Source organism: Bos javanicus, chromosome 19, assembly GCF_032452875.1.
Source record: "Bos javanicus breed banteng chromosome 19, ARS-OSU_banteng_1.0, whole genome shotgun sequence".
NCBI classification, from domain to species: domain Eukaryota; kingdom Metazoa; phylum Chordata; class Mammalia; order Artiodactyla; family Bovidae; genus Bos; species Bos javanicus.
Genome location: NC_083886.1, coordinates 11,898,082 through 11,912,755, shown reverse-complemented (window position 1 = coordinate 11,912,755; position 14,674 = coordinate 11,898,082). Strand labels below are relative to the sequence as shown.

Below are 14,674 nucleotides of genomic sequence, written 5' to 3'. Positions count from 1 at the left end.
CCACAAAGTAAAGGCATTTCTCAGACATTAAGAGATTAATTTTGAAGCAGAAGTTTAAACTTAACCCACTGTACCAAATATTTTAAATTCAGATTTTAATGAAATCAAGGATATACTTTAGCATTACCTAAGTAAGATAAGTGGTTTTGCCATTTAAACAGCAGCTTTGAGAAACATCTCAGCCCCCTAGGACTACTGCTATGAATCCCAGCAGGATTAAAGAGCATATTAAAGGCCAATAAGTGACTTGGGTATCAGTGCCCCCTTTATTTTGATCCTGAACAAGTCACCGATCAGGTAAAGCTCACTCAAAACGACATTTATAAAGCAAGACAATAATTTTCATGGTATTATTTTAGTATAAAATGGACCTTAACATATACTCAGTTATCACTCTGCCCAGGCCTGTCCTAAACCTGATTTATATAGACAAGTTTTATAATGTATCAAGGATGGCAATAAGATCTGAACTGAATCTATTCTGCATCAGGATCAACCATGTTCCAAGTAAACAGTCCAGTCTACCCCTGTGGGAATACAATCTGGAATCTAGCATATTTTAGGGCCCTCCAAAGTTTTCTAAAGGTTAAATCAGATTCCAGCAGAGGAATGAAGTAGCTCAGAACATTACCTTAAAAAGTCAGCTCAGAAAAGTTGGTTCAAATATAGTGATACACAGAGCTTTGGGGACAGAAAAACCCAGAATAGTACCAACACTACTGATCAACAAAATCAGATACTGTGTCACAACCTCCCTTTCACATGGAAAAACAAAAGTCAAAAAGAAGCTTGAGAAGATCTACAGAATGAAGGGGTGAGAATGATTGTTACGGGCTCCCCCTTCACTGCCCCCCCCCACCCCCGCCAGCCCACCCCGTTCTAAATATGTACAACTGTCTCCTTTCACCTCCTGGAGTTACCGTTTCCAAAGCAGGGCATGACCCACAAACATGTTCTCCTACCAATTTAAAAATTCTGTTACACTGCAGGGATAGTTCTACAAGTAGCAATGCACTATGCAGCAATGCTGTTGCTGCTCAGTCACTAAGTCGTGTCTGACTCTGCAACCCAATGGACTGCAGCATGCCAGAATTCCCTGTCCTTCACGATCTCTAAGTTTGTTCAAACTCATGCCCATTGCATTGGTGATGTCATCCAACCATCTCATCCTCTGTCACCTTCTCCTCCTGCCCTCAATCTTTCCCAGCATCAGAGCCAATTCCAGTGAATCGGCTTTTTGCATCAGGTGGCCAAAGTATTGGAGCTTCAGTATCAATCCTTCTAATGAATATTCAGGGTTGATTTCCTTTAGGATTGACTGGCTTAATCTCCTTGCTGTCCAAAGGGCTCTCAAGAATCCTCCAGCACCACAATTCGAAAGCATAAATACTTTAGGACTCAGCCTTCTTTATGGTCTAACTCTCACAACCATACATGACTACTGGGAAAAACACAGCTTTGACTATACAAACTTTGTAAGCAAAGTGGTGTCTCTGCTTTTTAATATGCTATCTAGGTTTGTCATAGCTTTTCTTCCAAGGAGCAATGTCTTAAAATTTCATGGCTGCAGTCACCATCTGCAGTGATTTTGGAGCCCAAGAAAATAAAATCTGTCACTGTTTCCACTTTTTTCCCATCGGTTTGCCATGAAGTGATGGGACCCAATGCAAAAATGTTGAGTTTTAAGCCAGCTTTTCCACTCTCTTCTTTCATCAAGAGGGTTTTTAGTTCTTCTTTGCTTTCTGCCATTAGAGTGGTATCATCTGCATATCTGAGGTTGTTGATATTTCTCGTGGCAATGTGACTCATTCAGCCTGGCATTTCACATGATGTACTCTGCATAGAAGTTAAATAAGCAGGGTGACAATACACAGCTTTGAAGTACTCCTTTCCCAATTTTGAGCCAGTCCGTTGTTCATGTCCAGTTCTAACTGTTGCTTCTTGACCTGCATACAGGTTTCTCAGGAGATAAGTAATCTGGTATTCTCATCTCTATAAGAATTTTCCACAGTTTTTTGTGATCCACACAGCCTCAGATGGTAAAGAATCTGCCTGCAAATGCAGGAGACCTGGGTTTGATTCGTGGGTTGAGAAGACCCCCTGGAGAAAGGAATGGTTACCCACTGTAGTATTCTTGCCTGGAGAATTCCATGGATAAAGGAGCCTGGCAGGCTATATTCCGTGGGGTCACATAGAGTTGGAAACAACTGAGTGACTAACACTAAAGCACAGTCAAAGGCTTTAGCATGGTCAGTGAAGCAGAATTAGATGTTTTTTTGGAATTCTCTTGCTTTCTCTATGATCCGACGGATGTTGGCAATTTGACAACTGGTTCCTGTGCCTTTTCTAAATCCAGTTTATACATCTGGAAGTTCTTGGTTCATGTACTGTTGAAGCCGAACTTGAAGGATTTTGAGCATTACCTTGCTAGCATGTGAAATGAACGCAATTGTAGTGTACTTTGAACATTCTTTGACACTGCCCTTCTTTGGGATTGGCATGAAAACTGACCTTTTCCAGCCTTGTCGCCTTATTATGGTATTATAATAAACTCATCCTCAGAAGAGAATATTAAGGACTGACATTTGGTAAAGTTTTGGCTAACTGAAAGTCAAGGAAAAGTCAAGGAAACAGGATTTACTTGATTACCAAACACTTCAGTGTATAACAGTGAAAAATAATGTTAAGGGGATTCCCTGATGGCTCAGTGATAGAGAATCCACCTGCTAATGCAGAAGACATGGAGGATCCCACATGCCATGGGCAAACTAAGCCCTTGAGCCACAACTATTGAGCCTGTGCTCTAGAACTAGGGAACTGCAACTACTTCCTGAGCCCATGCACAAGAAGAGCCACCGCAGTGAGAACCCTGCACACCACAATTAGAGTAGCCCCTGCTTGCTGCAACTAGGGAAAAGCCCGCGGAGCAATGAAGACCCAGCACAGTCAAAAACAATTTTAAACAAAATGTTACAATCTTCTGAAAAGGCTTTATTTATTTGGCTGCACTGGGTCTTAGTTGTGGCACATGGGATCTTTTTTGAGTTGAGGGATACAAAATCTTTAGTTGTAGCATGTGATACCTTGTTCCCTGACCAGGGATCAAACCTGAGCCCCCTGCATTGGGAGCACAGAGTCTTAGCCATTGGTCCATCAGGGAAGTCCCTGAAAAGGTTCTAAAAAACATTTTTTATATGGGGAAATCAATTCTGAATCTTAAAGAGCTCAGGTTCATCACTGTGAAGTGATATATATAGTACTCTTGCAAATGTAGTGGGATCTGAATATGTAGCAAATGTAGAAATTACCGTTTTTTTCAAATGCCTTAAACCTCGATGTGTCATGGTGATAAAAATGCATTAGGTAAAATAAACCCACAACCTGTTTACTTCCTTTTCTTTGTTGCTCATATTCCAAATAACTGAGTTTAATGTTGTACAGTATACAACCATCTAATTACTATTCATTTTGTAACACTCCAGTAATGAAAAATATGCCAACTTCAATTTTTTTCCTACATCGTATTTACTGATTTAAATTTTTTTTTTTTCTAAGCCAGTCCTATCAGCACCAAAAGGCATGAAAAAGGTCTCTTTGGGTTAGGCCAATTGATATATAAAGTTGGTTACTCAAAATAAAGCTTTCCACGGGGTGAGAATAAAAACTAACCAGATGAACAGTGCTTCATGTCTCCATATTTGGGGACTATCAAGCTAAGCCATCAGATCAGATGGAGAGATGAGATTATACTCATTACTGCAGAGGCCTTAAAAATTCCATTTCTTGAATGGGAACTAGATGGAGTAGCAAACTAGCACAAAACGACAGTCTATAAGCGCTGCACGCTGTAAAAAGAAAACTCCAGTTCAAGCTGACTTTCAAATTTTCCTATCTGTAAGAATGAGTAGCACTCAAATTATCATTCATATGACCTATCTAATCTTAATCCAAATTATAGAACTGGAAACCTCAAAACCCTTCAAAAGAGCCCTTCTCAAGGTGACATTGATAATCTTTCCATTGTTTATCCCTTAGTCCTCTCTGCAACCACACGAATTCTGTCTCCTTTTTTGTGCTAGTCCAAGTCCAACCCTTACTTAAAAATACACCTTAAAATCTATTTGCCTTACTTCTTAAGCTACTATAGCATTTATCGACTGTACTACCTATTTAATTTGAAGCCCAGGCCAACTTACCTTGTGAATAATCACACCTGGAGTTAGCACAGCATCTATAAATATCAACCACATACAAAAAGTACCACATCGGGTGTTATATTCTGGGTCATCCCATCTTATTTCTTATGATTTAGCTGAGCACCAAGGCAAATCAGGTTAAGAAACATATGTTAGATTTTATCTGGACAAGTAAAATAATTATTTGAAAAATCTTCAAAGCTTCATTAGAGTTTTGTATTATTTGTATTTTCAGGTTTCCTTTAAACTAATACAGATTACTTTGAAAATCTTTGGGAGAATAAAGATAACAAATTAAAGTTTTTTTTAACAAATTAAATTACTGCTGTGTTCAATCCTGTCAGGTCTGCTATAAAGAAAAGTTGGGAATTCATTGGTGGTCCAGTGTTTAGAACTTGGTGCTTTCACTGCTATGGCCCAGGTTTGATCCCTGGTCAGGAAACTAAGATCCCACAAGCTGCATGGCATGGCCAAACATAAATTAAAAAAAAAAGTGAAAACCAAAAAAGCCCTTAGTATTTCATGAAATTAAGTTCTTTTCAATTAAAATAATTTGAATCAGAACGGGCTTGTGAAAAGCAGCTTTTCTGGAATAAAGTGCAAGTGGGTAAAAAATGAAATCAAAAGAATATTTCTTGACATGCAAAAATTACATGAAATTCAAATTTCATTGTCCATAAAGCTTTATTGGAACACAGCCATATCTGTTTTTGTACTGTCCATGGCTGCTTGTATATTACAACAGCATCGTAGCTGCAACAGACTGTATGCCTTGGAAGTTAAATACTTACTATCTTATCTGGCCCTATCAAATTCTTATCAGTTAATTTTATTAATTTCATTTCTTGTAGACAATTTAAAACTAAGGAAAAAGAGTAGAATATCTAAATATGTAAATTAATAATGAGACACTTTCTTGTCTATATTTACAAGGATTTGAGGGACCACATTCATACAGTACAGTAAGAAAGGTACTTCACTACATTGCTGTTAGGAATGTAAAGTGGTTTACCTGTTTGGCAACAGGAGTCTCAAAAATCACTTCCACTGATACAAAGAATTTGACCATAAGAACATATCACAGTTTACTTAAACATTTCCCCCTATTGATAGCTATGTATGTAATTATCAACTTTTTACTACTAGAAATATTTTAATAATTTGTATGTAATATAAATCTTCAAACTGATTCTAAATCTCTAGGAGTCAAATTTTACTAGAAACAGAATATTTTATATACTCTCAGAGAGTTCCTAGGATATAAATTTAAAGTTGGGCTTGCTGCATCACAGGTTGCACACATTTTCAATTTTATAAATATTGCTAGTATGTCCTCTAAATTAAGAGCAATTTATCCTATGCCAACACTTTTCAGGCGTATTAATTGCTGCCAATATGATGGAAAAGAATGGGATCTCACTTATTTTCAACTGCATTTCCCGAATTTCTAGTAAGACTCAGTGTTTTATTGACCAGGTTTCCTTTCACAAAATGACTGACCATCTTCTTTGCCCATATTTCTATGATAACATTCATCTTCACTTATTTTATTCAGTAATTTAAAGGTGAATCCTCATTCTTTTTATTTTTTTAATGGAAAGGTAATTGCTTTACAGAATTTTGCTCTTTTCTGTCAAACCTCAACATAAGTCAGTCATAGGTATACACGTACCCCTCCCTCTTGAACTTCCCTCCCAATCCCACCCCCCTAGGTTGATACAGAGCCTCTGTTTGAAGCCTCTGCAAATAAATTCTTCGGTACCATCTTTCTAGATTCCGTATATAAGCCTTAGTATGTGATATTCATCCTTCTCTTTCTGACTTACTTCACTCTGTATAATAGGCTCTAGGTTCATCCAGCTCATTAGAACTGACTCAAATGCATTCTTTTTTATGGCTGATTAATAGTCCATTGTGAATATGTACCACAATTTCTTTATCTATTCATCTGTCAATGGACATCTAGGTTGCTTTCATGTTCTAGCTATTGTAAATAGTGCTGCAATGAACAATGGGATACACGTGTCTTTTTCAATTTTGGTTTCCTCAGGGTATATGCCTAGGAGTGGGATTGCTGGGTCATATGGTGGTTTTAGTCCTAGTTTTTTAAGGAATCTCCATACCGTCTTCCATAGTGGCTATATCAATTTACATTCCCACCAACAGGGCAAGAGCGTTCCCTTTTCTCCACACTCTCTCAGCATTTGTTTGTAGACTTTTTGATGATGGCCATTCTGACTGGTGTGAGGTGATATTTCATTGTAGTTTTGCTGTGCATTTCTCTAATAATGAGTGATGTTGAGCATCTTTTCATGTGTTTGTTAGCCATCTGTATGTGTTCTTTAGAGAAATGTCTGTTCCTCTTTAAGAACAAATTTTTCCATAACCACAACCTTTCCTCCAAGACTCTTTCCACCTTAACTAGATTCAAAATTCCTCTCATACTTCTCTCACAGTCCTCTCAGTAGAAATCTATTTTTCTTATCAATACCATTGTCACAATTACCTCAAAGATGTAATAATGTCATTCCCTGCCAATAAATTCATATATAGTACCAAAGTGAAAGCTGCTCAGTCATGTCTGACTCTTTGTGACCCCATGGACTGTAGTCCATGAAATACCCCAGGCCAGAACTGGAGTGGGTAGCTGTTCCCTTTTCCAGGGATCTTCCCAACCAGGGACTGAACTCAGGTCTCCTGAACTGCAGGTGGATTCTTTATCAGCTGAGCCACCAGGGAAGCCCATATAATACCAAGTAAGTCCAAATTCCATAATTTGGCTTCCAAAGCCTTCCATAATCTGTCTTCAACCAGTATTTTCAGCCTATTACTCATACACACATGCACACACACACTCAATGCACCAAATAAAGTAAGACTGTTTACCACCCCTCTCAGATATCTCCTGAGTTTTCTAATTCTGCCTTGATTTATGCTGTTTTTGGCACCCAAGTGTTTATTGGAAATTCTTACCTCAAGGAAAGTTCTTCCTTACAAAGCAATGCCATTAAATAAATAGAGTTGACCCTTCAACACCTCTGTGATCTGGGGTGCCCACCCTCCCTGCAGTTGAAAATCCTCATATAACTTTACAGTCAGCCCTCCATATCAGTGGTTCTGCATCCTCAGATTCAATGAACACATGTAGTATCCAATTCTCTACTAGGTATTAATTGAAAAAAAAAAAAAAAAAACTTGTGTATAACAGGTTCCCTGGTAGCTCAGCTGGTAAAGAAGCCACCTGCAATGCAGGAGACCCCAGTTCGATTCCTGGGTTGGAAAGATCCCCTGGAGGAGGGCATGGCAACCCACTCCAATATTCTTGCCTGGAGAATCCCATGGGGTCCATGGGGTCACAAAGAGCTGGACATGACTGAGCGACTAAGCACAGTGTATAAGGGAACCCACGCATTTCAAACCCATGTTGTTCAAGGATCACTTGTATATGAAGCAGTTAGGGAAAAAGCACCATTTTGCAACCATAAGAATACAACTGATTCAGGCAAGAATCATCAGCTGATAAATTCAGAGGATTAATAATTTATGAGGAACAGGCTATTTCATATAATTTTAAAGTATTTCTTCCCACAAACTACTTTTTAATTATAAGAGTAACTAGAAGGGAGGAGGGAGGAGGGTTCCGGATGGGGAACACATGTATACCTATGGCAGATCCATGTTGATATTTGGCAAAACCAATACAATATTGTAAAGTTAAAAAAAAAAAAAAAAAAAAGAGTAACTAGACTGAAGAAATTTTAAAAACCACCCTAACCAATTAATCAAAATTAGTATCACCAATAAGGGGCAAATACCATATACCTCTGGACTTCCCTGATGGCTCAGACGGTAAAGCGTCTGTCTACAATGGGAGAGACCTGGGTTTGATCCCTGGGTTGGGAAAATTCCCTGGAGAAGGAAATGGCAACCCACTCCAGTACTCTTGCCTTGAAAATCCCATGGACAGAGGAACTTGGTGCAGGCTACTATCCATGGGCTCGCAAAGAGTCGGGCACGACTGAGCAACTTCACTTTCTTTCTTTCTTTCACCATATACCTCCAGATTTGATGCCTTGGGAAAAATACTGTATCACCTATGTAGTATTCCAGTAACAAATGCAAAACCATGAGGAAACATTAGCGAAATCCAAACTGAGGACATTCTATTGTATAAAATAACCTGTATTATTAAAAAATGTCAAAAATGTTATTCAAATATGTTAAATGTGAAAGACAACAAATACATGTAGGAAAGGACATGGAGAAAAGGGAACCTTCTTACAATGTTGGTGGGAATGTAAGTTGGCACAGCCATTATGGAAAACAGTACAGAGGTTCCTCAAAAATTAAAAATAGAACCTAAGACCTAGCAATTCCACTTCTGGGTATTTTCTGAAGAAAACAAAGACACTAATTCTAAAAGATATATGCATCCCTATGTTCACCACAGCATGGTTTACAATAGCCAAGATATGGAAGCAACCTAAGTATTCATTGATGGATGAATGGATAAGAAGATGTGATACAAATATTTACAATGGAGTTATTAGTCATAAAAAAAATGCAACCTTGCCATTTGCAATAACATAATGGATCTAGAGGGTATTAAGCTAAATACGTCAGAGATTGACAAATATTATATGATTTTACTTCTACGTGGAATCTGAAAAAATAAAACAAACATAACAAAACAGAAACAGTCATAGATTCAGAGAATAAACAGGTGGTTGGCAGAGGAGGACTAGGGGGATGAGTGAAATAGGTGACAGAGATCAAGAGATACAGTCTTCAGGTTTGTTACCTTCACAGGTAACAAATAAATGAGTCTTGGGGATGAAATGTACAGCATGGGGAACAGAGTCAATAATATTGTAATATCCGTGTATGGTGACAGATGGTAACTAGACTTATTGTAATGATCATTTTGTAATGTACAGAAATATCAAATCACTGTGTTACACACCTGGAAATAACAGGGTTATAGGTTAACTGTACTTCAGTTTATTTTCTCAATTATTTTTTAAACTGTAGTTGATTTACAATGTTTCAGTTATATATACATACACATATATGTATTTTTTAAGATTCTTTCCCACTATAAGATGTTATTATAAGATGTTGAGTACAGTTATTATAGGTTATTGTAAGGTACTGAATATAGTTCCCTGTGCTATACAGCATGTCCTTATCATTCATCTCTTTTATATATAGTAGTGTATAGCTGTTAATCCCAAGTTCTCTACACTTCAATTTTTAAAAAGGTTAAATGTGAAAGACAAACAAAAACAGAAGACACCTTTTCCATATTAAAGAATGTTAAATACAATACATGATTCTTGACTGGATCCTGAACTAGGGGAAAATGCTATAAAGAACCTTACTGGAAAAACTGATGAAATTATAGATATAGACTTAGAATGTGTGCTTAATAATAATTTACTGAAGTAAAAGAGCTTTCATTCCAAGAATCCACATACACCCCCACCACATCAAAGGAAATACACTGATACGTAGACCTGGGAAGAGAAGATGACAGGGCTAACATGCTGAAACAGTGTCTTGAGCACTGAAGATTCAAAACGACCAATTAACAGTGCTGAGAATGTTCCAAGAAACCATTCCCACTCACCTTACCTCAAGAACAAACATGGATTTGGGTCCTCATGTGATTTTTCAAAAAACGCTTCAAGTTTCTAATACTTAACAGAAGAATGCCAAAGGAAAGAATTGCAAAAGACTGTTATCTATAAAAATTTTAGATTCTTAAATTTTAGCAAAAAATAACTAAAAACACACATTATGATGTCTTTTGAATTTGAACAACACTAATAGCTTTATTTAACAGACATTGAATGACTACTATGTGCAAAGCACTGTGTTAGGTGCCATGAAAGATACAAAGATGAAAAAGACACAGTCCCTGCCCACAAGGAGCGTATAATCTAGTGGGGGAGACAGACAAATACACAAATAACTAGAATACAAGGCAGTAAACAACAGAGTGGACAAATGCTGAGCGTGGCCTGAGTGTGATACTAACTAGCCTCAAGTTCCAATTTGAAACACTGGTGATGTAGAGTTGGCTGCTTTGAAAATCCCATTTCAAGATCAGCATAAAAATGTTTAAATGGTCCTATCCAAGCAGCTGGAGGCAAGACAGTAGGCCAGGTGGAAGGCTGTTTGAAACACTGTCACATTTACATATGTGGTGCTGATACAAGTATGCAGGGACAGCTAAAAAAAGACCATATATGTATCATCTGTCCTTTGGTTAATGGCTATAGCTACTGTTTTAAACAATATAGTTTTATATAAAAAGGAATTTGTATAATTCCAGAAAAGTCAACTTAAGGATTAATATTAATTCAACAAAGAATCTTGCCATAGGCAATTTTCTTATTTACTAATTGATTAAGTATTTTCTCTAAATATCTATAAAGCTCTGTAGCAATTAAACGGTTAGACGTCTAAGTATTGCTGAGTAAAAACCTCTTATGTTTAGCCTTCTGAAGGAAATGGTCACAAACCTGATAACCTGATATAGTACTACTCTATTAGCAACAAGAAGGCCTTAAAGAGATTTAAGGAAAATAACTTTTAATGCTTCAATGCAAATGGAATACATACTGATTAAATACAATTCAATGTTCTTTGAAAATATCTCACTGACAGCATTTGATACCAGTTAAGGCCAGCAAAACTGAAGTGAGGAAAATACCACATATATTGTCTTTCACTGGTTTCATGTATCATTGCCTATGACTATGGCAACTCAATGTTTTTCTTTGAAACTTCCATTTATTGGTACCGATGAGCTCTGATTTGCTTTCAACTATTATGCTTAAAAACAGCTGCTGACCACTTCCTCTTGGTAGTGCTGTCTGACATAAATGGCAAAGTAGAAACACATTTTCTGGCTGTTTTTCCTACTTCCTGAATTGCAGGGTTCACTGCTTAGCCAGTTTCCTTCAGTGTGTCACTGTGATCCTGGGACCTCTGCTGCTTCCGCTCGAGGAAACGAGCACGTGCGTCTGATATGGATTTATCATCATTTCTTCTTTGCATTTTCTTTAGGACTTCTTTGGATATTCCATCTGAAAACATTACAAATTAATCCAATAAAATTTTAGTTTTGAGTTCGGTATTAGAAATGTTAAGAGAAAGAGATGCTCTTGTTTTTTAATGTTTAGGGGGGAAAAAAAGGAAATTAAATTTTGCCCTTTAAAAAGAAATGATATAAAGTCTCTGGTTAAAAATAAGAGTATAGAGGCCTGAGAACTCAGAAAAATTGACCCTAATTGAAGCAAGTAGTGCAGTTATTCCCGTTGCTGTTTAGTTGCTAAGTCATGTCTGACTCTTTCGTAACCCCACCAGGCTCCTCTGTTCACGGGATTTCCCAGGCAAGAATACTGGAGTGGGTTGCCATTTCCTTTTCCAGGAGGATCTTCCTGACCCAGGGATCAAACCCCGCCTCCGGCATCAGCAGGCAGGTTCTTTAACTGAGCCATGAGAGAAGCCCATAGTGCAGTTATACACTGCAACAAGACACCTAGCAGTTAACATTGCCAATGACACTTCTATAATCTTGGGCAAAATCCCCCCCATTCTATTTCCCAGTGATGTTAAATAAGGATAATGCAATTTGTTCCATCAATCAGCCTCCAAAAGTTTTGCTGAAAAGCTTTTTTTTACATGTGAGCTGAGAATTAAGCTTTCTGTCCTAGTTCACTACAACAAGTGTTTATGCCTCCAGAAGGAAATGGTCCAAAAAAGCAAAAACTAATGAGACACTTAGTCATTTTATAGTTAAGTACAAACCTTCCTGGTTGATAAGTAGTAATATTAACTACTGCAATTAGGGGCCTAACATTTCAAGAAAAAAAAATCTCTTGGAAAAAAAAATGTTCGAGGTAATATTTCACAAAATTTTATAAATGAAATAAAAATAGTAAAGCACTACTGGCAAGCAATCTGGCATAATGACTGAGTAGAGGCCACAGAATCAAATTTCCTGGATTCAAACTCCAGATTCACCAAATATTAGCTTTGAGATTTTCAGCAAATTATTGTACGCTGCTAAGTATCTCCTCATCCATACAGTGGGGACATGTAGTTACTTCATACGGTTATTGTGGAAATTTAATGGGGTTATTGAAGTTGTTAGCACATGGCCAAAGTTCAATAGATATTTTTAATAATGCTGCTGGACAAAGGGGTTAAGAAAAACATGATTAACTGGAAGGAAAGAAGGAAGTCAAAGTACGTCCGAGGCTCATGACAACTGTTTGCTTGTCTGAGGAGACAGCCAGGACCGAAGCTCTGTAACAGCATTTCTGCAACCATATGAGAATGTGGACGCCTGCGCTCTACAACACGTGGTTCACTCACCCTTTCGGTGCTTTACATTTTCCTTATTGGTCCACCTCCTTCGCGCATCTTCTCTCACTTCACGGCGGGCCACGCTGCTCAAATCATGTGCATTAAATTCATGCAACTTGGGTAGCAAGTCTCTCACCCATTCATAACGGATTGGACACACAATTCTTGCATAGACTTTGGTGGTAACTAATACCTCATGAAAAATGATCCATTCAAGTTTGGTTTCCTGTTCATGAAGCTACACAAAAGAATTCGTTTAAGGATGACAACTCAATAACCTGCCTTATTCCAGATTAGACCAACCAAACATTAACAGCCTCAAGTTTTCTGAGTTAATTTTTATATTCTTCAATCAAATAGGAGGCACACATCAACCAATACCTTTATGTAATAAGATATATGCTAAACATATCCTCACATCTCTTTTTTCAGAGAAAAGTAGAAGACATCTGTATATTACTTATTCCTACATCTTTACAAAAGGAAGAAATTTCTACAGCTTCCTTTACAATAGGAAGAAATTTCTTTCTATTAGTAAAAATTCAGGTACTTACTGCTGAGGAAGGATGAATATGAACTGGGCTTCCACGCCCATCCATTGTGCAAAATGTTCTCCCAACAGACCTAAGAACCGAAAAACCAAAGGATCAAAGACAAGAACAGTAAAAACAATTAAATAAGTAGAGCACTAACAATGAAAAATTATATGTCCTACTACAAGGAGTACTGTATGGAGAGGTTTGTATTTATTTAACTGTCACTATAACTTCTCTACCAATTCATCTTAAAATTAATGATTCAGGGAATTCCCTGGTGGTTCAGTGGTAAAGACTCTGTGATCCCACTGCCAAGGGTGTGCATTTGATCCCTGGTCAGGGAACTAAAATTCCTGAAGCAATGCAGTGCAGCCAAAAAACAAAAAACTAATGAGACAACTTATATAGTGATTTTACTTAATTATAAAACTTTCTGGTTGGTAAGTAGTAATATTAACAATAATATTGTATTTGTGCTTTAGAATTTCCAAAATGCTTTCATAATGAAGCATCAAATAAACCTACTAGTTTTGACAGCCAGGTACTTTATTAAAAGATCAAAACTGAGATTCAAATAAATTAGATAGCTTTCTCAAGGTCAAAGAGCTAATGTATGGTGAAAGCAAGTCCCAAACATAGGTGTTTGGACATAAATACAGTATTCTTTATATTGTATTATACTACATCTCCTTTCAAAGGTATAAATAATTTTCACCATTCTAAAACAGACAATTAGAACAGTTCATCTATAATTTTTCTAATTCCTATTAACTTCATAAATTCTTACCCTCTTCTCTACTTCCCTACATAAAGATTATTCCAAAAACTTATCAGAATAAAACCTTAGCTTAATCACACAACTGATTTCCTATAAAACTTTATATATATTCCTATTATAACCCAGGTCAGACTGCATTATAATTATTTGTATATATATATCTACACAGTCCATATTTGGACAGTACAAAAATCTTTTTTACTTGAATCATTTGAAAGTTAGTCACCAATCTTTTGCTTCATCGTCCCCAAATCCCCAAATACGAAAGTGTGTATTTCCTATAGTCAAGAATATTCTCCTACATAACCAACGTAAAACCATCAAAACCAGGGAATTAACACTGATATACTACTAGCATCTAATTCTCAGAACCCACTGAAGTTTTATCAAATGTCCTAACAACATCCTTTATAGCAAAACGACCCAGTTCAGAAATCATGGACTGCCTTTACTTTTCATGGTCCTTTAGTCTCCTTTATTCTGGAAAACACCCCCCAGTCTATCTTTGACCTTCAAGATCTTGACACCTTTAAGGATTACAGGCTAGTTATTTTGCAGTATGTCCCTCAATTTGATTTTGTCTGTTTTAAGACAATTAGACTCAGGTTACAGATCTTTGGCAAGAATATCACAGAAGAGATGTTCTGTTTTTATTACATCCTATCAGGAGGAACAAGATTTTGATTTACTTCATTTCTGATGAAGTTCACTTTGCTTGTCTGATTTAGGTAACATCTGCCAGGCTTCTTCACTAAGAAGTTACTTTTTCCCTTTGTAATTAACAA

The 14,674-nt window shown here is 37.0% G+C and overlaps 1 protein-coding gene across 2 annotated transcripts in view; it reads right to left on the bottom strand.

Annotated features, from left to right (window-relative positions):
• Positions 1-9,999: 9,999 nt before the first annotated feature.
• DHX40 (DEAH-box helicase 40) overlaps positions 10,000-14,674 on the bottom strand; it is a 55,209-nt gene continuing 50,534 nt past the window's right edge. For both annotated transcript variants that reach the window (XM_061390189.1, XM_061390190.1), the window contains exons 16-18: positions 13,130-13,199; positions 12,585-12,813; positions 10,000-11,290 (exon numbers count right to left, since the gene is read on the bottom strand). In XM_061390189.1, the coding sequence (XP_061246173.1) occupies positions 11,151-11,290; positions 12,585-12,813; positions 13,130-13,199 (439 nt within the window). In that variant the 3' untranslated portion in view covers positions 10,000-11,150. The remainder of the gene's footprint in view (positions 11,291-12,584; positions 12,814-13,129; positions 13,200-14,674) is intronic.